The sequence below is a fragment of the Rhineura floridana genome, chromosome 6, assembly GCF_030035675.1.
Source record: "Rhineura floridana isolate rRhiFlo1 chromosome 6, rRhiFlo1.hap2, whole genome shotgun sequence".
Lineage (NCBI taxonomy): Eukaryota > Metazoa > Chordata > Lepidosauria > Squamata > Rhineuridae > Rhineura > Rhineura floridana.
Window position 1 is genome coordinate 51,891,646 of NC_084485.1, and position 24,768 is coordinate 51,916,413.

Here is a 24,768-nt window from a genome sequence, read left to right on the forward strand (position 1 = left end):
AGCAGCGATGGGAAACCTGTGGCCTGCCAGGTGTTGTTGGACTCCAACTGCCATCAGCCCCAGCCAGCTTGGCCAATGGTCAGGGATTTTTTTTTTAGTCTAGCAATATCAGGAGGATTCCAGGTTCCCTGTCCCTGATCAAACAGCTAGGAACATCTTTAAAGAGGGGAACACATTTCTATGATGTCAACAGGAGAGATCCACAAGAGAGGAGAGAACAGAAGTGTACCACCCCATCCTATCCTGCTGAAAATCCATTCTCTTCTTTTATCCCCTGATAATGAACATTCATCAATATACAGCACACAGAGATTAAAAACCAACAAAACAATGATTTATTGGTTAATTATTGTTAAAAAGCAGGAGACCTGTACATCACGCAGGGCTCTCCTGGAGACACCAACGAGCAGGTACAACATCCTACAAACACTTTGTGATTTCAAAATAAAAGATTTCCTTTTTGTTCAGCCCAGCTGAATGTTAGCAACAACAATCATTGGTTTTGAAAATGCCCAGTGCTTCCTGACACAATCACACAACCTTAGTTATGAAAAAAAAATAGATATCTATGTACATTATATAAACACACTTACATATATCACATAAATTAAGAGTGAGAAGAGGCAATTTGTGGGGAAGGCTGCCAACGTTCTGGGAAGAGGATTTCTTCCCCCTACACGTACACATAGGTTGGCTGGAGAAGAGTCAATGAAGAGGTCTCTGAATCCTGCCCTCCAAAGCAATGTGAAATCCACATTGATCTCAGGCTTACATCCAAAGACTGACCAAGTTCTGGTTATTAAAGAGGAGCATTGGCCAGTAACCAGCCTGCAACTGGGTGGGAAGCTTCACTTCCAGCTACCACTCCAAAGAGGGTATCAGCATTCCCACATTCTGATGGCACAGTGGCAAATCCCAGCTCCCCATGCACAGTTGACCATGGCATTCACTACGAATCAGCAGACCGTTTGATGTCCTGTGAATGGCCCCCCTGGGACAAAGCAAATTGCCGAGAACACCCTGTTCCTTCTGCCTCGATGAGCTCTGTGCTGGGGCCTCGGGCAGCCAAAGGCATTGTAATCCTATTCAGAGTCAAAGGGCAGCCAGAGTCCAAATGCAACAAAGTAATAGTGGTTCACAATAACCTACTTGAGCCAAAATATCAGCTGTAATTACCTGAGCTCCCAGCTGGGAGCCAACACACAAGCTTTGCCCCACGGAGGAGCTGGAGTCTACCACACACTGCTGGAAGCAGCAGCTTAAGGGGCTCAGAGCCCATATCAGTGCATATAGTCCTCAAAGCTGGTCCTCTGAGCAATAGTGGGCCAAGTCTAAGTCCGCCAGTAGCTCTTCCAGCTCTTAGCTCCTGTCTTGAACCTCTTCCTCCTTCCACCCACTGGAGTTCTTCCCAAACTTGTAGACAAGCCGCCGACCATCCACTCGTTCTAGGATCTCCCGCTTATAGTAATACCTGAGGAGAGGAGACACAGAGTCAGGCAGGGCCATATAAAAAAAAAAGCAGTTCCAGGAGACACAAAACGGATTAGGTACTTTGGAAGGTAGTGGTTACAAGAACAGATAATAATATAGTCCACAATCAAATTGAGTTATCCCAGCCTTTCTCTAGGCAGCTCAGGATGATGAACACAAGGTTCTAGTTTTAATCTCATCACAACCCCATGACATAAGTTAGGCTAAGGGGCAGTAACATATCTATAGCTAACCAATAAAGTTTCAGGGCTAAGTGAGGTTTTCAACTCATGATTTCTGTCATCCAAATCAAACACTCTATTATCTCTTGTGCTCCCCTCATGGCAATGCCTGGGACTCCCTCCCAAAACGTCTTCATGGCCCCACTTCTCTCTTCTTCAAATCCATCCTCAAAGTCCACTGTGTGAAGCCCTTTGGCTTCAGACTTGCATCCCCTACTGAGGAAGTCTGCTGCAGACTTCTCCAGCCTGGTGCCCTCCAGACATTTTGGACTACAACTCCATCAGTCTCAGCCAGCATAAATTTGTTCACATTTTCATCCCTTGCTGCCCTTGTCTCTCTCCATTACCTCCCCTCTCTGCCTAAATGTAGATTGTTTATACATTCCTGAGCTGGGCAGTAGAGGCTGGTCCATTGGGCAAATGGGGCACTGCCCTGCTAACTTCAGTCTGCCTTCAGCCATCCTTCACCTGCCTGCCTTTTTAGTTACAACCTAGGCTAGGCCGTGGCACTGTCTCGCAGCCTCCTCCTCCTCCTCTGCTGTCCTTTAGTGTCAGGCAAAGGACTTCAGTACTTCCACAGACCTTTCAAGATATAATTTTAGCTCTCCCGATTGTTTTAATTTGGCTTTTAATGCCTTGCTGCTGGTTGAATCCATTTTATTCAAATTTTAACTGTTTTTGTATTATAACTGGGATTTCTTTATTTTTTAAATGAAGAGTGGCATAAAAATATCTCAAAAACCAGGAATGGAGAATCTGTGGCCTTCCTGATATTGCTGTCCTACAACCCTCACTGTCCATTGGCTGTGCTTGCTGGGACTGATGGGAGTTGGAGTCCAACAACATCTAGAGGTCCCCATCCCAGTTGTAAATATCTGAATACGCACCTCATGGCTCGGCTCAGCTTCTCATAGGTCATGCTGCTGTTCTTCTTCTTTTGCCCCCAGAGCTGGGCCACTGCCTCAGAACGCAGGAACTTGAAGATGCCTTCTCGTCGGTCTTCCCACTTCAGCAGCCCCTCGTTCATTTCTGGGTGAATTAGGATGTCCCGGATGAATTCCCATAGGTGGATCCCTCTTGGAGCTTTTACAAAAAGGAGAATAGGAAGGCAATATTAGTCAATTGCCTAGAAAAACAGGCAGCCCCTAGCCTTTGATCCTAGTTGAATTCCAAAGCAGGGCTTAAAGAGTTTCCGCTGCAGCATCATGGCACGAGCAACTTGGCTGTGCTTAGAGCAGGCCCCACACCCTCAAGGATGTTGAAGGCTTGATAGACAGCTCAGCTGGGGTCACTCAGCCCTGAATCCATGGAACTGTTACGAAGGAGCACAATTCAGCAGGCTTGAAGCTGATCAGCCATATGACTGAGTTCTTGTGCCTCTGGGGCTGTCCTAATGGATCAGGTGTGTGAATCCTTGTCATGAGCTGCCTTGTGGCTTGAGGGCAAAGGGCCAGTGCAAGCAAGTATTGTGGTTGCATAGTATGGCGAGGTGTTTAAGGGCACTGAAGCAGCGTGCAATCTGTGGCAGTGCAGAGAGTGAGAGGCAAAACTCTTGGATTGCATGCAATAGCCAAGATGTCCCTGAACAGTCTCTGTGCAAGTGTGAGATTTACGTACAGTGTTTGCTCTTTTTGGTCTCCAGGCAGTCTCTGTTGTCCTTGCTGACCTTCCTGGGTCGTCCCCTTTTCCGCTTCTTGAGATCTTCTTTCTTATATTCTGCATAGTCACCTGGAGAAAAGGAGAGGTAAAAGTAGAGCACACTTAGTCTTGCCTCCCAGAGCACACCAACCTAGTTAGATTACATAGGAACATAGGGCGGTAGTCAACTAAATAATTGCTCCACTACAAGGATTAGCACTGACACAACAGGACTTTCTGCCCCTCCTCCCCCCATTTGCACCCTGCACCATCCCCACATCTGCTCTGGAGAGTTGGGGGAAACCCCAGAACAGATTTAAGGGGCGGAAGGGTGAGGAGATGGGGAGAATGTTCTGTTGTGCAAGGAAAAAGCCTTGCGCTGATGGAACCAGCAATTTAGTGCTGCGTTGAGTACAACCCTATGTCTATGTCCTATTGAATTCAGTGAGGGTTACTCAGAGCATACTAATTGAAATTAGTGGACATGACTAACTTAGTTTCATTAATTTCAATGGGTCTGCACAGAGTATGATTAACACTGGATACACTCCACTGGAAGCTGCCTTATACCACATCACAACATTGGGCAATCTAATTCAGTATTGTCTACACTGACTGGCAGCAGCTCTCCAGATATCCAGACACAGAGTCTTACCCAGGCCTACCTGGAGATGCCAAGGATTGAACCTGGGACCTTCTGCATGTAGAACATATACTCTACCACTAAGCCAGGGCCCTTCCCTAGACTTAGACTATATTCCCTCCATCAGGTATCTCTCAGGACTCAAAGTTCAGAGGCATCCTCTTTAAAAGGGAGGGTAGCAGTTGAGAGCCAGAATTAATAATAGACACAAGATTTAATTTTGGCATTCTCCCAGTGCACCAGAGCAATGTCTTCTCATTGATAACGTACTGGCTAAATGGTCAGTCTTACACATGACTTAAATAAGCATAGTGTGCCCATTTATGAATAGCTGAGAGCCCAAGCTGAAATGTAAAGGGAATAGGCTTCTAGAGCAGCCTATGTGTATATCCACCCCAGTATCCATCTCCTCCATTTCAGCTGCTTGTTTGTTAATTGCAATTTCATGTCTCCTCTGCCTGCCTGCATTGTTCCCTCTATTACATACACCCCTGTCTAATTGCAAGGTGTGGCAGAATTATCCAGTGAAGAAAATCACTATATCAGCCACTCCTTCCTTCTGGGGGGTTCTATACTGTATGCCACTATTATATTGGTTGTGATAAGTTAGCTTCATAGATAGGCAGTTGTGTACAACTTTCCCCTTAAAAAGCACCCATGGAAGGCTGCAGTCTTGAATGGCTCACTGGTGAGCATGGAAGGGCTGCTTAATCTCTCTGTGGACCACTTTCCCATTCAGAATCATCTCCATCCGCAGAGGAAAAGATGCCAACCTCCATTCTTTCCCCCCCCAAGGAGAGAAAAGTAGCCTGTAGGTGATTTTTGAGTTGAAAAACATTCAAAGGGGGAAAAAGCTAGTCAGCCATGGTTGGTGCTCTGCCCAGGATTACAGCCCCCTATGACTGCTTTTCATTTAAAAAAATGTGGTGGTGGTGGTGGTAGAGGAGTGTAACCACTGTTTGAGACTCAAGCAGGCACACAGAACAACGGATAGACCCAGCCTCAGGTTCTATGAATCCCTTCTGTCTACGGATACTACAAACCCACATTTCAGGGTTAGCCTCTGACTCCTACTTCCTGCAGAAATGTTGCTAGCATTTGGCTTGATATTCCAGTTCTGATGTAGCTATTGATTTCAGTCTATACAAGGGACTCTGCCCTAGAGTTACAAAGCTGCTCCAAGAGTCTTTTTGGTCAAAGGGTGGGGTATAAATGCTGCAAACAAATAAATATTTTGAAATTAAGCTTTATCAGGCTTACTCTGATTAGCCTTCTGTTTCTATCAAAATTTGTCTCTTCTTTCCCAGACAGCCAGGATTTCAGTTTTTAAAAATCAACAATATCCTTACTTGGAATATTAGCAAAACCCAAGATGCTACATACTCTAATTTTCCCTCTCAACATTTTCCGTTTCCTACTTCTCTACACATGTTGTTTATAGTGGGGTCAGTAATCTTTGTCTTCCATCTAATTCATTTGCCTTTGATGATGCAAACCGCTCTGTTGGTGAAGTTGCTGAAGACAAACACATCCGGCCACCCACTTGAAATCTAGACCTCCCATTGACAACCCCATCCATCTCTTACCATCAGAAAAGGGGCAGTGCTTCATGTCTGTGGGGTCAAGATCTAGGTCACTTCCACCGGAGTCCTGAGACTGAGGGCTCTGAGACATAGTCCCTGAAGAGAAAGGAAAGAGAATGAAATCTCAGCTACTACTAAGAGGCTTGAACTGTGACTGTGGAATTCAGCAATTGCTCTCTGCTAGAAAAAGGTAGGCACAGCATTGGAATCTGATGAATTCTAAAGATGCGATTCCTCTTGTAGGCCTTGAGTCTTCTTGCAACTGGGGTACAGGCAGAGGGCTCAATATTTCCCAAAGGGTGAAAGCTACTGCTCCCAGGGTGCTAATTCCTTGCTCTGCTCATAGGCCTTGAGCTTATGGGAAGTTGCATCTGATAATGCTTGCAGTGTTCAAGCTCGAGCATGTCTGAAGCAACTGGGGAGAACAATAGGGGGTTTCCATACCTGCCAGAGATGCCGAGCTGTCTGGAGACATGGCCCCAGAGTTGTAACCAAGGTCAGGCTGGGAGAAAAGGTTTGCCAACTTCATCTCATCCAGGTAGTCCTGACTGCAGGAGCTTCCCAGTTCTAGGAACAATAAAGGGAGAAGTTGAGGGTTAAATGCATATACATCCACAATGTGGGCAACCACCACAAGGCAGAGCAGGCCAAGACATTTCCACCCCTCACCTAAAGGGCTAGAGTCCAGAAGGGCCTCTTGGGATACATCTTCATTTCTTAGCACAGACATGATCCAGCCAAGTTCGTCCGGGACAGAAGCTACAAGTATGGGGAAAAAAAATACATTATTTGTGAATAAGATGACCAAGTGTTGCTAATTCAGACTCTGTGCCTCTCATTTCCTCATTGATTTAGGAACAAGCTAAAAGCTGCACTCTCAGCATTCTGTATTGGGGGCAAAATTGTGGCAGTGATTTACCAAGGACAGGGATGAGAAATATGGGACTGCCCCTAGTCAATAGGGACCATTGGGCCTTGTGGTTTTGCCTAGGGCTACCACCTGCCACTGTTTTCACAGGTCCTGCTCTTTTGCTTTTAGCAGCCGCTGGACAGGCATTGTATCTTCTTAGCAGGTTAAGTTTTTCCTAGCATGAAGATAAAGCGATGCCAAAAGCTTCATATTGGAAGTGTGTGTGTGTGTGTGTGTGTCTGATATGAAAAGGCACAAGAGTGGAGCCAGTAATACAAGATTTCAATCCTTCTGTTGCCCATAGTGAATTTACAGCTGCAGTTCCTATTCTGAGGGTCTCTCCACTCCAGCCAGACACAGAGAGCTAATACAGTTCTAGACTTGGAGGTCCCATCTAATTCCCTCAGCTCTTTCTGTGTCAAAGGAAGGACACCAGCACTTACTGATCTCGTGCAAGCGGTCATACAACTCATCGCCAAGGGGACCAAAAATGAGTCCCAGCTGGTCACGCGTATATTGGCAAAGCGTGTAGCCATCCATGTTGCAGCAGGAGAAATCTATGGCACTGGCATCATATTTGTTCTTCTCTACATGGTAGCTGATCCACTCCAGCACTTGAGACCTGCTCCAGCAGTGTGGCATCTCGCCATACCATGTTGGTTTGCCTGGAGAGAGTTGGGGGAGGGAGGGGAAGAGTGGGTTTAGTGGAGCAAGCACTGCACAGGATACTGCTTTGCCAACCCAGCCTCTGGAACACTCTGCTACCCAAGCAGCAAAGGGCGCGGCTGGTTCATTTACGCACAGGATTTATCTTGCTTAGTCACTGTGGTTGGGTTAACACGTACACCTGTCACCTGCTCCCTTATCTCTGAGCATGCCCCTCCTCACTGGGGTGAGGTCATTTAGTACAGCAATGTCTTAGCTCACAGCTCAGTCAGTCATGACTCCATTAGAATACTGTGTATAGCCAACAGGAGCAAGACCAGCAGAGCTATTCCATGTCCCAGTGGCCATTCCCTTGGTGGCTTTTCACAGACCCGTGAGCTTTGCATAGTACACCTTGTATAAAAACACTTAGCATTTCATGTAGGATTTCACTTTAAAGGCCTCAGCCTCTCAACTCTCTGCCGTCAAACCTTTAAATAAGATGAGCAATGGTGGAATTATCAACATTACTCATTTATATGGCACATCTCTTGTGCACCAGAGATGGGGAGCCTGGGACCCCTCCAAATGTTGTTGGACTCCCAACACCCTTCAGTCCTAGACAGCATAGTCAATGGCCAGAGATGATGGGACTTGGAGTCCAACCAGGCCCATAGCCAGCCTAAAAGGGTTGCACCAAAGAGGGGACCAAAAAAGTAGGGGGGGGGAGCAGAATTGTTTTCTGTAATAAATTTAATTATTTTTGTTAAACAAATTAGCGGGCCAGGAAAATTTTGGGGGGGCACTTCAGCCCCCCCCAGCTATAGGCCTGAGTCTAACCAGCAGTGGTCATTGGGGCAATGCTGCTCACCTGCCTTCCCAGTGCTGAGCATCACCCCCAGTTCCTGAGATTGGGAGGGGAAAGGCACTTGGAGCTCACTGCAGTGTGAACGCAGCAGCAAAGCCAATTCGACGCACTATGCAGAGCTCCCTGCGCCTCTCCCCTCCCCCTACCAGAAACTGTCAGCAATGCTCAGTGTTGCGAAGGCTGGTGAGCAACACCACCCTAACCTACACTATCCCACCAACTGCTACAGAGTCCAACATCAGGAGGGCCATGGGTTCCATATTACTGATGCGCATCAGCCCAACATTGGTTAAGGGCAGGGGTAGCTCACATGATGTCCTCCGTATGTTTTTGGACTACAGTTCCCAACAGCCCTATTCACCATAGTCAATGGCTGGGGTTGATGGGAGTTTTTAAATTTAATTCTAGTTATTCATTAGATTTATATTCCACCCTTCCTCCCAGTAGGAGCCCAGGGCAGAATTGGAGTTTAACAACTTGTCGACGGCACCACATTGGCTACCCCTGGTTAAGGGAGTTACTCAAGTTCACCCATATGAAGTTGAGATGAGGTGGGGTTAGAATAAGTCTCCTAGCCTCTACTCCAGTGGGCTTGCTGACAGTGTGGTACTGTCCTGCTGCTATGGGAAAGAAAGCTCTCCAAGACTAGTTGGCCAGTTTTTTCAAATGATCCCTCAAGTATACAAGATGTGCCATTTCCCCTATAAATCTGTTTGCCCACATCTCCTTGCAGCACTAATCCAAGGACACCTACCTGTTGTCTCCATGGCCATGTGGGTATTAGACAGAGTGAGAGACAGGTTGTCATCATCTCCGAGGTGGGTCAGCAGGTCTGGGTCCGGTGGTGCTTCCTCTGGCTGGTACATGGCACTGATGTAGTTTGAGATGAGGTTGCTGATTTCACAGGATCCTGCCATGGGATTTTCTGCCAGAAGATTGGAATGATTAGAATTGGGGATGATCCAGGTGGTTCCACCAGCAAGAAGCTGCCGGCAGAGCACAGCACAGGCAGCACCATCTCCTATGAGGTTGCGCTGATCAAACATGGCCTTTTCTTCTTCAAGATTTTTGCATGCATCAGTTTGGCAAGGGTAACTCCTCATCCCCAGCATATTGCTTGCTCCTTCATATTCTCAACAATCCTTCAAGTCCCTTGTGACTGGGATCTGCCCAAGATTCACCAGCATCTGAGACAGCCCCCCCCAAATAAAAAACCAAGCCACAGATTTCGAGACAAGGAATATCCGCAACAAATCAAGCTACATTCCAATTTAATTATTTTTATTTTATTTTAAAAATATACCATTTCCCCATTGTCCATTGTAGGTCTTTGGCTTGGAACAAAAAGGAACAGCCACAACAACTTTACTTTGTTAGGAAAATTGAATTTCCCAAACTTGGCTGATATAGCAAAGGACAGAGAGACAAGAAGTAGAGTGTTTATTCTTACTACTTTTTCAAAGGTCCCCTGCCCATCAACCTTTATGCAGCTCTGGGACTCACAATCACCTCTAAGAAGCCTGAATTTTTTTATTTGCTTTTTTGCTTTCTCTTTCCAGACTCAGGCTGGAGCCATAAAGTCAATGTTGACTCTGGCATACTTCTAAAGCCCCCAGCTTTTGCTATTCTGTACTTTGTCCAGCAAGCCCCTTGCCAACCCCCACTAGATGATCCAGACTATTGGAGAGAAAGCGCTTGATTGCTCAGTGAAATAGTCTGTTCTGAATCATGCTAGCTTCACCTTAGAGTCTCATCCATTTATCATTCATCCTTGCCAATCCCTAATCTCTCTCCCACCACTTATCTTGCTCATAAGATTGTAAGTCCTCCAGGCAGGACCGGAGCCCCATCCATTATGTGAGCTGTACAGCAAAGTTGGAGGTTTACAGCTAGCAAATTACAATAGAAAGCTGATGAGAGTGAGCCTGCCCAGGCCCAGCATCTTGTCCTTTTCCCTTGCCAGAGAACTTCAGCCTGTCCCATGGATGGGAACTGGAGGCAAATGTTTTTAGCTTTTCCAGGTTCAGAAAGCATAAGAATGTGCTTGTCCGGATCAGACCAAGGGCTCCATCTGGTCCGTGTTCTGTTTCCAGCGATGGTCAGTCAGATGCATTTGGAAGCTCATAAAAAGAGCATGAAGATAGTGAACCATCATCCTATCATTTCCCCCCCCCCAAGTGTGAGTAGGCAGGCGGCAGGGGTCACGTCTACATTGACAGCAATTTCCCAGCTAATAAAGTGCACCACAGCAGCCAAAACAACATCCTTAGCGAGAACTGAGCTGAACTGAACGCTGATCAGACAGAGCTACTCCACATCCATCCTCCCCCCCTCCCTTTTTTAACCTACCAGGCAGGTACTCCAGCAGCAGTTAATCCACCCAGCAGTAAGCTAGTAAAGCAGCAGCGTCCTAGAGAGTCTTCAGCTCCTGCTCACCTGTGCCCTGGTATTTGTGACTCCACTCCCTCTATGGCTCAGCCCCTCCCCATAGCTGACCCTTTTATAGGGCGTATCCAGCAACATGATCTCCACCTCTAGGGGAATTCCGAGCACAGGTAGTCAGCTCCCGCCCCGGGGAATTTGCATAATATGTGCCACCTGGGACTCTGCCAGCCTACCTTGCCGGGAAATTTGGGTTGGCAGTTTAATCATTACCAGAGAACTGGCAGGGCCTGTGCCAGTTTCACCCAGGACGGTGTTTTTCTCCCTTTTCATATCACTAGTGTTTGTTTGCTCATCAAAGCAGATAAACTGGCCTGCTCCCTGCCCTGCCAAGAATAGGATCTATATAAATGGGTTTGATGGGGGCAGTTGCTACCTGCCATCCCATGGGGTGAAGGTGACACAAGTCTGTGGATCAAAAACTGTTAAGCTTAAGTCTTTGGAAATGTGTAGTTTCACATGCTCTGCAAACTCCACACTCCCCTCTGTTAACCCCTTCAGTGCTGCGACCAACATTGGATTTTGCCAGTGCTTTTGATAAATTTCAGGAAACATCATCAAAGCAACAATTCATGCATCTGATGAGGTGAACTTTAGCTCATGAAAGCTTCTGCCACAACAAATCTCTCTAGAAGGTGCCACAGGATTCTTTGTTGGTTTCCTGCAACAAATGTAACTGGAATCCATTCAAAGTTAAGTCACTGTTAAGGCTGCAATCCTATCCCCACTTACCTGGCAGTAAGCCCCATGGAAATCCGTGGAGCTTATTTTTGAACAGACTTGTATAGGTTTGCACTGTAACGCAACTTAAGTTAGTTTATATCAATGCATTCCATTGTTTTTGGTGGCAGATGTCCTCTACTCCTCTGCCTGCTTACACAGAAGCCAGGGCCACTGAAGCTAAGATGACTTACTCCAAAGTAAACACACATAGAAATCATTATTGTGGCTGCTTACCAAAGCCACAGTACTAGGGGCTTTCCCTTCTATAATGGACAAGTCAGAAAGAAAGAAAGAAAAAGTTACTGGTGCATGAAAGAAGATTGGACCTCTGTCAGAGAAATAGAAACTCCACATTTAGAAGCAAATTTCAGAGAGGTATCTTTAGTCACACAAAAAAGAGTCTTGCAGCACTTTAAAGACTGACAGATTGATTGTGGCATACATTTTGTGGACTGAAGCCAATTATGCAGGGTGCAGGTTGCTTGTGGGCTTCCTGGAGGCATTGGCTGACCACTGTTGGAAACAGGATGCTGGACTGTGTGGACCTTTGGTCCAATCCAGCCAGGTTCCTTTTGTGATGTTAGTGCAGAAATACCAGAGTTGGGAGAGTACTCTGCTGTCCTTTGCTCTGCCACTGCCCCCTTCTGTTACCAAAGGTAAGACCTCAGGGTGTATTTACACAAACGACAGTAGGAGGGAGCATAGCTCTGGACTGCAGCTTCATGTCAATGTTGTGGAAGAGACCTTTTAAAACTAAATGTATGTACATTCTAGTCAATGTAGATTTTGAACTTAGCCAATAGGTAAACAAACAAACAAACAAACAAACAAACCTCAACAACCTAAGCATCACTTGTAAAACATCTATTGTCTCCTTGAGTTCAAAGGGGCTCCTTTTTTCTATACATAGCCCTGCCTTGCAGGCGTGTGTTGAGGAGGGGTTACTGTACAGAGATAGTAATGAGCTGGGCAGATCTCTCTTTCTCCCTGTTTAATTGGAGTAAACAGTAGTGTTTACAGGTGGGTGAGCTATTTATTCCCAGCAGCTACAGCTTTGTGGAAACTTGAACGGCCCACCAACCTGCCTAGCTGGCTGGGCCACAGGCAGTGTGCATGTCACACCCCATTGACGTCAAGCTCTAACAGAATGGCATTGCTGAGAATGTTGCTGGGCACAGGGTTTGCCCCAGTACTCTGATGCCACTTAGGAGCAGTGATGAAGTTGGACAATTTTACACCCTGGATTTAGTGGTCTGGCAGGGGCCCTTATATGGTTTTAATGTGTTTTACTTCACTAACTTTAAAAAGGGTTAAGTCAGCTCTGCTGAATTTGGGGCCCCTCCTAGTAATTTTGCTGAGTGGGGCTCTGGACATCTGCCCCAAGTCCTAATCTGATGGCATCATAGCTTAGGAGGTGCCAATTTAGGCTGAGTTACTCTTCCACCCCACTCCAACATTTCCCCAACAAACAAAAATCAATGCAGTACCTACAGCTTGCTTTTGTTTTTTATACATGGCATCTTTGGATTGGCAAGAGGTCTTTTGTAAGTGGACCCAGGCCACCATAATCTTGCGCTTGTGGCCAAAAACTTTGGTCACCATCTCTCTCCCCCCCATGGGACGCCTGAGCCTTTAGCAGCTGTGCAGTAGGCAGAAATTCAGCAGGTTCAGCTTTACAAGGTATGCCAATGACAGGATTGAGATAAGCTGCTGATTTTCTACACGTCACATAGTTATTATTAAAGTCATAGGAGCCATTGGGGATGGGTAGGTTTTAGCAACCCAGCCTACATTCTTTGCTATGTTTGCTTCTGTAATATGTTTATCTTTCATTTACAAATGCCCCAAAGAGTAAACATTGTTCTTAGTGAAGTGAAGGGAGAAGAAAGAGACAGAAAGAATGCACTTACACTCAATTCCTAAACACATTAACAGTGCCTTCCTATACATGTCAACTCAGAAGTAATTTCCACTGAGTTCAATGAAGCTTACTCCAAAATAAGCGAGTATAGGATTGTAGCTGTAGACTGCAATCCTATACTAAAGGCGCTCATTGTAGCCAATGGGGCTTATTTCTGACTAGACGATTGCACTGTTATTTTCAAATTCCACTTTTATTTATTTTATTTACAAAAACATTTATAGACCACCTCCTCATTTAAAATATCAAGACGGTGCATAACAAAATATACAAATACAACAGAGAATACTATACAATACAACAATACAACAGAGAATACTATAAAAATAACACCGTACAGAGCTAGGGTCATTAACTCCCAGCTTGGCAAACTGATCCAGCAAATTTTTCTGTCTCTTCCACGCCCCCACCAATTTTAGTGGCAGCAGCAAAAACAAAACAAAACAGACACCACACTGAGTAGGTGAATCTGAGCACCCTGGGGTGGTGGTGAAAATTGCTCCCTTCCTGATCATCATATCAATCTTTTATTTATTTATTTATTTGTTAGATTTTTATACTGCCTGACTAGCATAGCTCTCTGGGTGGTTTACAGCAAAATACAGATACATACAATAAGAACCCATAATAATACTACAAGAGCACATATAAGAAAATGAAAAGTCTAAAATCAATTATAGCAAATTTAAAACTAAATTAAAATTAAAATTAGATTAAAATGCCTTAGAAAAGAGGAAGGTTTTAACTTGGTGCCGAAAAGATAGCAAAGTCGGTGCCAAGCGCACCTCATCGGGGAGACTATTCCACAGTTCAGGGGCCACCACCGAGAAGGCCCTAGTTCTTGTTACCACCCTCCGAGGGGAGAGGGTGTGATAACCCCTTCTCAGGTGATCTCCATGGATCACCTGATGAAGGGAGCTGGGAGCCTGTATGTTCTGTGCATTTATGTGAGAGAGTGTGTGGATTGCCACATCTACTGCTAGCATTTCAGTGGAGCTTACTTCTAAGTCTCAGGATATGGTCTGAAGGCACATGAGACCACCGCCTTGCTGAATCCTGCGGGGGAGACCACCTGGGAACCCCACGTATGCCACCGTGGGTTCCTTGATGAAAGAAAAGTGGGATATAAATGTAAAAATAAATAAATAAATAAGCCTAGCACCACACTTTTATTAAGGCTTATCCCAAAGGTTTTACCGTGGCTTAGTCAGGTTTATTCCAATGTTTTTACCATGGAGTAATTATTCCTAAAAAAAACCTGCAGTTAATCAGGTAAGCTCAGGAAAGAGAAGGAAAAGGGGTGGCTGTTTCACAGTAAGGAGTTGTGGAATGGATGATAGGGAATGAAATGCTGGGTCTATGGCTGCCATGTCCATGTTTTCTTTGCAATGATTAGCCCATGGATCCTCAAATGGCAGGAGTAGCTCAGGTTGTAGAGTCACATGATTTTAGAACTGAGATTGACAACATTGATTACTGATTATTTTGTATCTAATTATTTTAACAAATTTTAAAAGACTTATTATTAGTTTAAGATTTGCACCACAGCAACATTCATTGGATTCAGCCTCCAAGTTTATGTATGATGTCTCTATTTGTATAACAGATTGTTTTTATGGCATATAATTTGGACAGTCCCTGTCTTAGTGTTGGCCTATAGCTCAGTGGCAGATCACATGATTTGCAGGTTCAAAGTAGACAACTCCAGGGTAAGGGATGAGAAAAGCTTCTATCTAAAACCCTGAAGAACTGTAACCAGTCAGTGTTGTCCAGGGGTGACTATCCCTGAGCCAGGGGCCTGATCTGGTCCTCAAGCAAATTTCTTTGCCACCCCCCAGCAAACCCATTGATTTTGGTGGTGATAGCAGCAAAAAGAACAAACAATTAAAATGCACACAGTGCCCTGATAGGGATGCAAAAATGACCCCTTCCCGATGATTGATCAGATCAACCCTGAGGATAACTCTCTTCTTAGATAATCTGCAAGGATCAGCTGGGGAGGGAGCTGAATGTCTCTGTGTATATGTCCTGTGTGAGTCTGTGTGTGTAAGAGGTGGCCATACCCACTTATGGCCTCTGCCACCACTGGCATGCATCTCTCAGATGGCTGGCCAAGGGTGAATGTGGTGCTCAGGCCAAAAAAGATTATTAGCCACCCCTAGTGTGGACCATTAGTAAAAAAAAATAGCAAGGAGTGGGCCCTCAGATGCATGTCTAGGGTTAAAAATGTTGAGCTATCATTGATCTTAAGGTTAAAAGACTGTTGGTATAGGCAATACTGAGCTAGATGGACTCATAGTGTATCTCAGGCCCTATTCACCTCATACATTTATTTCACTATTATTCCCCTTTAAACAGTCATGGCTTCCCCCAGAGAATCCTGGGAAGTGTAGTTTGTTAAGGATGCTGAGACTTGTCAGGAGACTCCTGGTCTCCTCATGGAGTTACAATTCCCAGAGTGGTTTAACAATCAATTCCTCTTTCCCAGGGAACTCTGGGCATTGTAGCTCTGTGAGGGGAATAGTGGTCTCCTAACCACTCTCAGCACCCTTCACAAACTACACTTCCCAGGATTCTTTGGGGAAAACTATGAATGTTTAAAGTGGAATAATAGTGGAATAAATGTTTGCAGTGAATGTGGTCAAAGTATAAAGCATCTTCCTATGTACTGGACCTCTGTTCACACATATATTTTTAAAGCTGCCCCTGAGGGGATTTTAGCCAGAACCAATTGAGCACCACTATAATAAGTGGTTTCCTAGCACTTGTTGAACTGTGCTCCTCTACTCAGGCTACAGTCTGCAAGCTAGAAAATTGGCGGTAGACTAGGGGAGATCACCAGCCCTGTTCACATGGCCATTTCTGAACCTGCACATGCTCATTGTGAAGTTAGAACAGAACCTACACTCATACAAATGTACGTTAATTGTGTCTCATATGCAACTGGGGCCCATGCATTTTGTAGGGTTTCTAGCCACATGCATGCACATAAGTACTGTTCCAGGAGTGTAATGAAGGGGGGGGTGGAGCTGAGGGAGTGGAGTCAGCAGGAGTGATTCCTCTCCTTCCATGCATTTGTATACACATAAATGGGACTGGTATTGTGTGAATAAGACTCATGTTAGCTAGGGCTGTTACACTCCAAAAGACAGTTTATGTTTTTGGAGATCTACTCTGGAATCAGGGATGCATAGGAATCTTACTGCTTCCTAGCCAACTGCTCAAATGATGCTCATCAGGCTTTGTAGACAAATATGAGGAGGCATCTTCTAGATATGCATCCCTGTCAAAGAGTCACCTTTGGCCTTGTTTTTCAAGTTTCCTCCCTATGGAATATTTCCTTCAGCCATGCCTTGGGTAGTAGATTAAAGAGACCATAGTGAGGATGCACCCAGGAAGCTTTGCATCAGAAGAGAACAGCCTATGCTTCCTTCAAAGAACACTTCAGTACTTGCTGGAAAGTAAACTGCTAGCCTATAATAGACATAACTATCCCCTTCGAGAACAGAAAAGTGGCTTACACAAACACCAGAAGTATGCCCCTCTGGCAGACGCACTCAGGGAGAGGGGGTATGAAGTCTTCATCCACGCTCTCCTCGTTGGAGCCCTAGGAGGCTGGGACCCTGACAACGAGCCCATATTGAGAGCTTGTGGTGTTGGCAAACGCTATGCCAAACTCATGCGCTAGCTGATGGTGTCAGACACCATCCGGTGGTCCCGCTATATCTACATCGAACACATCACAGGCCACTCGCTCCCCTAAACCTTGGGGGGGGAGCCACAAATGGTCCATCCCCACAATCGCTGTGAGGATAGACCAGTGAGATCCTGAGTAAACGGTTTGCCCTCCTAACCTAGAGGAGGGGAGCCGCCACAAGCTCACCCCACTACACCCAGAGGGGGTGAGCCACAAATTGCTCTCTCCTCCTTTGTGAAGAGGGATCCCCAACCTCTTGGCCTTTCCCCAAATGGGGTCAGAGCCAAGAGGCAACACCATGTTGCGGACAAGCCTAACTTTTCTATTTTGTCTTGTTTTGTTTGCTTGTTTTCGTTGTTTTTCACAGGTGGGAGCCCAAGCCTCTTAGAGACCTGAGACAGCTGAGAATCCAAATGGCTCAGGTACTCCCAGAGAACACACAACCACCACCTGCAGAAGGAGCCTGGGCCTACCCCACTCCCCAGCCACAGACTCTGCGTCAGAAGATCCATCTTGGACTTGTCAACACAACTCTCAGAAAAGGACTTACATGCCAGATGCTTGCACTGCATCTAATATCCTACCTATATAAAATGTGTTTTATACATTTTATTTCTGCTTTGTTTACTGTATGTAACCTTGCGCTCTGGGGACTGCTAAGCGTGACATTCTCACACACCTTATACAACCATACCACCTGAATACGCTGGATGCACCAGCAACCACCGCAGAGAATGCCTTCGGAGGACCCCCTTGCCTCGGAGAACTCCTGCTACCAAGGATCCACAACTGGAGGCTACAATCAGCGGAAGATGACTGGCCTGGCTCACTGGCCCCACACAAGGCGAGACTGGCTTTGCATCCATCTCCCTTCCTGACACTCTTGAAATTCATTAATTGGACTCTGATTTTGACTTGCTACCTTCCCTTAACGGACTTGCATGCCTTATCATATGCTGCTTCCTACTATTGTTTATGTAAAACTTTTTCTGCATGCACCCGACCTCTGTGGGAGTGATACATGCTGCTTCATTGCCTGTACATAATCAAAACATTCTGTAATAAAAAGATTAATCCACTGCCCACATCCTTCTGGTTCCTTCCAGGATTCAATGACTTAATCTGAATCACAAACATCCAGGTGGTTGCCTATACTGTGATGCTTGACAATCAGTCTGTCAGAGAAGAACTCTTCCCTTCCCTCCCCTCCTTGCCCCACCCCTTGAAAAAGCAATTTGCTGGGGAACCAGGTGCTCTGGGGGAAGCAAACCTAGGCATGACTACCCTCTAGTGGCCGGTATATATTCCAAGCGATCATGTTGCCTTTAAGCTCAAGCATGTAAAGGAGTAGACTGAGGAGGAGAAGGAGAAAACTATGCTGTATTTTGTTATGGGGATTACATTGCTACAATAACAGAAGGTGATATTCCTATTGAGAGAATAATGAAGAACAAAGATAAATTACCATTTGTGTGCACAAATTTCTCCCCTATAACCTCTGGTTATAAAATAAGCTTTAAGCTGATTTTACATTACATGTCTACTGTATGTACAAGAGTAATGGTCACATTAATGGCTTTGCTCACTTTTGCCTTTGACCCTGCCAATCACTGGCATATGACCCCCCTGAAAATTCCCATGAGGGACTGTGGTTCTCAGATTAAAAAAGGTTCCTTGCACCTGAGTTTCCTGGAACTCCACCCACTGCCTAAAGAGCTTCAACACACATCAGTCCTGCTATATCCATGGATAGGAGCTGCATGGTTTCTTTGTCCTTTCCCGAGATCACTGATGTGAGGGAGGAAGATAGGACACTTGTCACTGTGCCTTTGGTTAAGTAATATCCTGTTGTGAACCAGGACCCAGAGAAGATGGAAACCCTGGAGTGGATTACTGCCTCCCCTCTTGCTTTCAGCTGTGTATATTTCAGCTGTATAAGTCCATTCTGCAATTGAAGTATCACTGGGCAAACTTTACATTTCCATATTTGGGTGTTATGGATGGCAATGTTAGATAGGGAAAAGTAATTTGACGGCCCTACCATTGTAGCTTCATAACGCTTCTCTGCTGTTGATGGCATGGAGGACGTTCCTTTTGCTTGGAGGACCAGATGGCCTCAACACATAGAAAAAGGGACGCTTTTAACACATAAAAGCAGGAAGGGCCCCTGTAAAGTATGAGTCTAGGGGGGCTCCCCCTTAGTGCAATTAATGGTAGCAATGTGAGTGTGTGTCAGTGTGAGAGAGTATAAGTGAGTATCTCTGCATCCCGGTAGTTACTTGAAGGAAAGGCACTTTTCACTTATAAATTATAACAGAATCATAAACTGGGTAGTGGAAGCTGGTCTATTAGGGCAAAAGAGTCACTGCCCCATCAACTTCAGTCTGCCCTCAGCCATACAACCCTCACCCTCTAGCCTGCTTTCTTGCTTACAACCAGCCCAGGGGGTGGCCCTGGCAGTCAGCTTCCTCCTCATTTGTCTCAGCAGGAGGACTGGGATAAAACTAAAATTCATTGGCTCTGCCTGTTGGCTATCTTCCACCCCACCAGTCCAAATGGGCACCAGCCACCCCTGAAACTGGGAATTGACATAAGGCTGTGTGACGCCCTCCCCTGGTTCTCCCTGTCAGGTTCCCACCTGCTTGTGGCTACTGCCTTTCACTAGGCACCACCAGGGATACCACCAGTCCGGACCGTTCTTTATATGGTTTCTCACTCCGCTCTAGCACAGATCTCACTAGATCCCCCTGCTAGGCAGTACCACCAGTCACGTCCTATAACCAATACTCCCAGAGACTTTGCCTGAGTCTCTCTCTAGCTGGTTACTTTTGTGACTGCGTGCTTATGCTGTTCCCAACCCCCTTGTATCTTTATAGATAACGCATACAACTCTGGGTTGCTCTGGATACTTGAATTGTTATTATTCCTCCCTTCACCGCTGCCACCATTAGATACTGTTTCTGTTCAGCCTTGGTAATTACCTTGCCCTCCCTTCTGGTATGTATATCCCCCAGCCAAGGATCAGGCCTTTGGTAAACCAAATAAGTATTTATTAAATATCAGAAATAACAAGATTAGTTTTAGAATGTTTCACAAGCGTATGGTTTCATCTATTCCTGTTTTGTATTTGACTTATTATTAATCAGAACTCCAACTCCCTCTTTCTCCACACTCCTGACCTCCACCCTCAAACACCTCTTTCTCCACACTCCCAACATCCACCCAGATTCAACTGTCATTCTTCCATTTATACTCCCAGCCATTCAAACGCTCGGCCAATCATCCAGCATTCTACTGCTCATGTACTCCCCCCTCCACTTTCACTCCACTTACCATATGTCTTCTATATAAACAGCACTTACCATATTTACACTATAAGCAGGAACATCACAGGCTGCAATTCTAAGCATGCTTTTTTGAACGTTAATGCCATTCAAATCAATAGGCTTTACTTCAGAGAAAATAGGTTTTAGATGGGAGTGTTAAAATGAAATATACCATTAGTTCTCTTTCAGAAATCCAACATGTGGGGTAATGCTTGCAACAATCCCTAAAATTCACTTTGCTTCCCCTATGCCCTTCCTCGGGATGCTCACAGTCCACCTGTTGCCACCACATGAGAGTGTGGTCTATTCTGTGGGGGTGGGGGAAGGAAGATATAAACATTGGAGTTGCCTAGCAACCATGTTCTACTATGACAGAGGTAGCCAATGTGGATGTTGCTGGATTCCAACTTCCATCAGCCCTAGCCAGCTTAGTCTGTGATGATGGGAGTTGTAGTCCAACAACATTTGGAGGACACCATGTTGGCTACCCCTGTGCTATTGCTTCCAAATCATTCTGCATTATGTGTTATATTGTAGGGTCTGAGGAGCAACACTCTTTTGCACAAAATATCCAGCAAGCATCTTAGACCCCCTTTGCTCCATTGGGGCATTGGGCTCTTACTTGGGGCACCAAAGTGTTGTTGCCAAGCCTAGCAGGGTGGCCCCATGGGATCCTATGGTTCAATGACTCCCAAAGTTTTTTGTTCAATTACATCAGTCAGACTGGAGTCAAAACAAACTATCCCTGCAGGCAAAACCTGAATGACCAGCTCAGTATGCACCTTGCAGAGCTGATACTTCAGGGCAGATGTGGGTCATTCATGCAAGACTTTATCGGAGGCAAAACGAAATTCATAGGCCAAAACCAGATGGTCATCCCATCTGTATGCAGTGATTCCTTACTCCAGAGTCAATCCTGACCTTCAAAAAATATTAGTTGTTTGCGTATATCAACATTTACCTCTTAATCACCACATAACCTAAATATTACAGATTTCCTAACAATTTAAGCATCTAAAAAGCCTGAAACAATCATCCAGGCTGCATTCAGACATGGGGTTTATTGTGTTAGTTTTACTGACTATCATAGTAGTGCTTCTGTCCTGATTTCTAACATTCCTGTTCACACTGCAATACCTGTTGCATTATGGAACTGTGGCTTTTTGACTAATATATTGCCATGTTGCTCTAAATTCCATTCACACCAGCGGGCGTCATGTGACACAACAACGAATATGATTAGATGTGTTGCTACTCCTCCAGTCTTTCCACACATGTGCACTTCTGTTCCCCCATGATTCCTCCATGAAAATGGCAGGAAAGAACTGTATGCTGGTATACCACCCCAAATTATTGTCATTTTATTGCTGCAATTTCCTGGGTTAATAGGGTTACAAATGGATTTTTTCTGGAAGCAACCAGCCTGGAAATGAGTGCTAAATTTCCACTATATGCCACTAGATTTCCAGATGCGGCTTTTACATCGTGCAAAAGATAAAATAAAATAAGGAAATTATCATGTAAGGAAACACCAGGAAAATGGAATAAACTGCTGTCTGAATGTAGCCTCAGACTTGCAATTTGCTATATTCGTTGTGGCCGGAGCTCCGCAGGCTCTTGGTCCTGCCACTATGAAGGCAGTTTTACACGGCCAAAAATCATCCCCACGCTAGCCTATCATGGACACTTCTATGCCACATAAGCAGAGCTTGGAAAAGTTACTTTTTTTGAACTACAACTCCCATCAACCCCAGCCAGCATGGCCACTGAATTGGGCTGATGGGAGTTGTAGTTCAAAATAGTAACTTTTCCAAGCTCTGCACATAAGTTTGGGATCCAAAGAAACAAGTGGTTGGTAGACCCACATGCTCTCTTTCTTGCCATTTGTTTGTTGCAGAGGCGCTGCCGGTACATGTGGCTCTGAATCACAATTGCCCCCATGCTGATCTGATCTTTATCTGCCAACAGCAGCGTTGGGAACCTGCAGAATCTTTTTACCTTGATTTACAGAAACAAATTGTGGCTGGGAATAGAATTGTGTGGCCTGGTCTTGGTGTCTGTTTTATGCTGCGCTATGAATCCTGAACTTCTAGTTTTAATTATATGGGAATCCCCAAAAATCTCCAGGTAAGGCTAGAAGTCCCAGGTTCAATCCCTCATGGCATCTCCAGGTATGGCTGGGAGAGAACCCTGCCAGAAAGCCTGGAGAACACTGCCAGTCAGTGTAGACAATACTGAGCTAGGTGGCACCTTCGTGGAGATGTTTTTAAATGCTCTCTGCTGTATTTTATATGATCCACCTTGGAAAGAATTCTGTTCTTGAACGGTGGTACAGAAATTTATTAATAATAAATACATTTGAAATGGCAGCTGTTGACCCTACATATTCAGCTTCACTCCCAAGTTCCCAATTTATATCACTCTTCCTTGAAATCCAGGGGTTATCTTCTCAAAACGTACTTATAAACATCATTAAGAAAGTGAGTGCTCTTCTTTGGGGGGGGAGCTTTAAAATATCGAAAGCAAGCACTGGAATACAATAGCAGCTGCTGCACCATAAAAAAATATGGGGGGGGGTAGACTAGTAATGTGCACTCTGGGGAAGAGGATGAGTGTTGCCATCAGTGATTCCTCCAAGTGCAAATCATAATGAAGAGCAAGTGGTGCCAAATCCCCTTCCTCAAAAAGTCTGAGGTGGCACTAGGCCTGTACCATTTTAGTTTCTACCTATGTGGAGTGATTGCTCATCAGGAAGAACCCTCATACAGAGCAAGCAACCTTGACCTTCAGCGACATCCGGGTGGGGAGTCTTCAAGCTGGTGGGAATTGTTTTAAATAGAACCCTGAGATCCACAAGCAGGATCTAGGTACAAAAGAGTGAAAGGGACAGAATTCAGAAAGAACACATCCAAGCACATGCTTGATCTCAGGATTTGTCTTCAGTACTGGCTTTCACACACACACACAAACACTGTTGGACAGGAGCTGCCTTTTGCTCACCGCTGAGCTACAGAGCAAAACAGTCCGGGTCTTGCATGTCTCTGTGTCTCTTAAGTTATGTAGCACCGCCTGCTACATGTCAGATGAGCACACTAAGCAGTAGTGCTTGTGGCCCAATCCCCATTTTTAGCAATTGCTAGCCTTGATAGGAATAGTCCAGGGCTATAGAACAGCAACTTAAAGGGTTAGAATCCAAGCTGTGCCTAGTCAACTCCTACAGTTGATCCCCTACAGTTCTCTTGCCACTTAATGTCAGGGTAATTGGCAGTTCATAGGGACCTGCCTTATATGAAGCCAGACCATTAGGCCATCTAGCTCAGAATTGTCTACACTGACTGACAGCAGCTTTCCAGGGTTTCAAACAGATGACATTCCCAGCCCTACTTGGAGATGGATGAGATTGACCCCGGAATCATCTGCATGCAAAGCAGATGTTCGACTACTGAACTATGGCCCTTCCCCATAGCTGTATTATGAAATGAACTAGTTAAAAATACTGATCCATTGCACTCATTTATGTTTAAGGATTGAAAGTCAAACTCCAACACAGGTCTGCCAGAGTCAGGTTTTCCTTTTCTTACCCAAGAGCCTGTCCGCTTGTTCACCACTGCCATCTCTTTCTGTGTCCATTTTGTCTGCCAACAACTTCAGCTAGCAGGTGGTATCCAATCCTCCCATAGCAAAAACAGAACCCACAAGAAACTAAATTGAATAGAAGCAATAACTGCTCACAAGGAAACAGTTGGCTCAGTTGCACAACTGTTGAAGTCCTGCTCAGTTGCACAGTTCCTGTCTTGTGCTAGCTGGCTGAGATAGCAAATGAAAGCTGTAGACAGCAGAGGAAACCACAAGAGGCAAAAGGCCCACCCAGTCTGTGGTCACCACCTAATGGTAGCAACAGAAGCAGCAGTGAAGAGATGCTAGCTGTGTAAGAAAGCTCAGTGATAAACAGCAGAATGGGAAGGCACAATCCCTTATGCTTGAAATGGAAGAGAGAAACAGGGACAGTTTCTCACTTGGCTAACTACTGTAAAAACGTGTTTGTCCAATATATTTAAAGCAATCAATAGATTAAATGTAATTAATATGGGGTTGTCCTTGTTGAAATATCTAATGATAATTGGTGGTAAGGCACTTATTTATTAAATTTTTTAGTTGCTTTTCTTCAAAAAAGTGAGCCCAAAGCGATTAACAAATCAATAAAAAAGTTAAAACCAGTATTAAAAACTTAAAACAAAGTTAAAAAAACATAAATATAGCAGTGGTGGAACAACCCACCCCAGAAAAGAGGCTGCAACATCAAGAGCCTTCCAAAATTAGGAGCCAAATGCCTGGGAGAAATGTTTTTTGCCAGGCACCTAAAAAGCAGGCATGCCTCCCTGGGGACAGCTTTCCATAAGCAGGGAGCCACCACTGAAAAGGCCCGCTCTCATGTCACCACCCTCCACACCTTCCTCAGAAGGGGCACATGAAGAAGGGCCTTAGATGCTGAATGCTCAAAACCAGCACTTTGATCTGAGCCCAGAAACTAATTGGTAGCTAGTGTAGTTGTGCCAGAATTGGTGTTATGTGCTCAGACTGTCTTGCCCCAGTTAGCAATCTGGCTGCTGAATTCTGCACCGCCTGCAGTTTGTGAAATGTCTTCAAAAGCAGCAACACA

At 45.2% G+C, this 24,768-nt stretch overlaps 1 protein-coding gene across 3 annotated transcripts; it reads right to left on the bottom strand.

The window, feature by feature from the left end:
- Nucleotides 1–312: 312 nt before the first annotated feature.
- Nucleotides 313–23,792, bottom strand: ELF3 (E74 like ETS transcription factor 3). 3 transcript variants are annotated; one of them, XM_061631857.1, is made up of 9 exons: nucleotides 23,690–23,792; nucleotides 8,754–8,924; nucleotides 6,930–7,151; nucleotides 6,246–6,335; nucleotides 6,021–6,143; nucleotides 5,580–5,672; nucleotides 3,330–3,440; nucleotides 2,600–2,795; nucleotides 313–1,471 (listed from the first exon to the last, which is right to left on the bottom strand). In XM_061631857.1, exons 1-9 carry the CDS (start codon nucleotides 23,736–23,738, stop codon nucleotides 1,360–1,362), a joined length of 1,167 nt encoding a protein of 388 aa, XP_061487841.1. In that variant the 5' UTR covers nucleotides 23,739–23,792; the 3' UTR covers nucleotides 313–1,359. The 3 variants fall into 3 exon arrangements, with proteins under 3 accessions (XP_061487841.1, XP_061487842.1, XP_061487843.1); XM_061631858.1 differs by lacking the exon at nucleotides 23,690–23,792 and adding an exon at nucleotides 10,349–10,477; XM_061631859.1 differs by lacking the exon at nucleotides 23,690–23,792 and adding an exon at nucleotides 10,436–10,457.
- Between the last annotated feature and the right edge of the window lie 976 nt (nucleotides 23,793–24,768).

Bases quoted from the DNA above. Each gene is read 5' to 3' on its own strand.
- ELF3 (XM_061631857.1), bottom strand. From the start codon at position 23,738: ATGGACACAGAAAGAGATGGCAGTGGTGAACAAGCGGACAGGCTCTTG. The intron at 2,796-3,329 runs GTACGTAAATCT...TTTTTGTAAAAG, and splicing joins GACCAAAAAGAGCAAACACT to CTCCAAGAGGGATCCACCTA. The intron at 1,472-2,599 runs GTGCGTATTCAG...TCCTCTCCTCAG, and splicing joins AAGCTGAGCCGAGCCATGAG to GTATTACTATAAGCGGGAGA.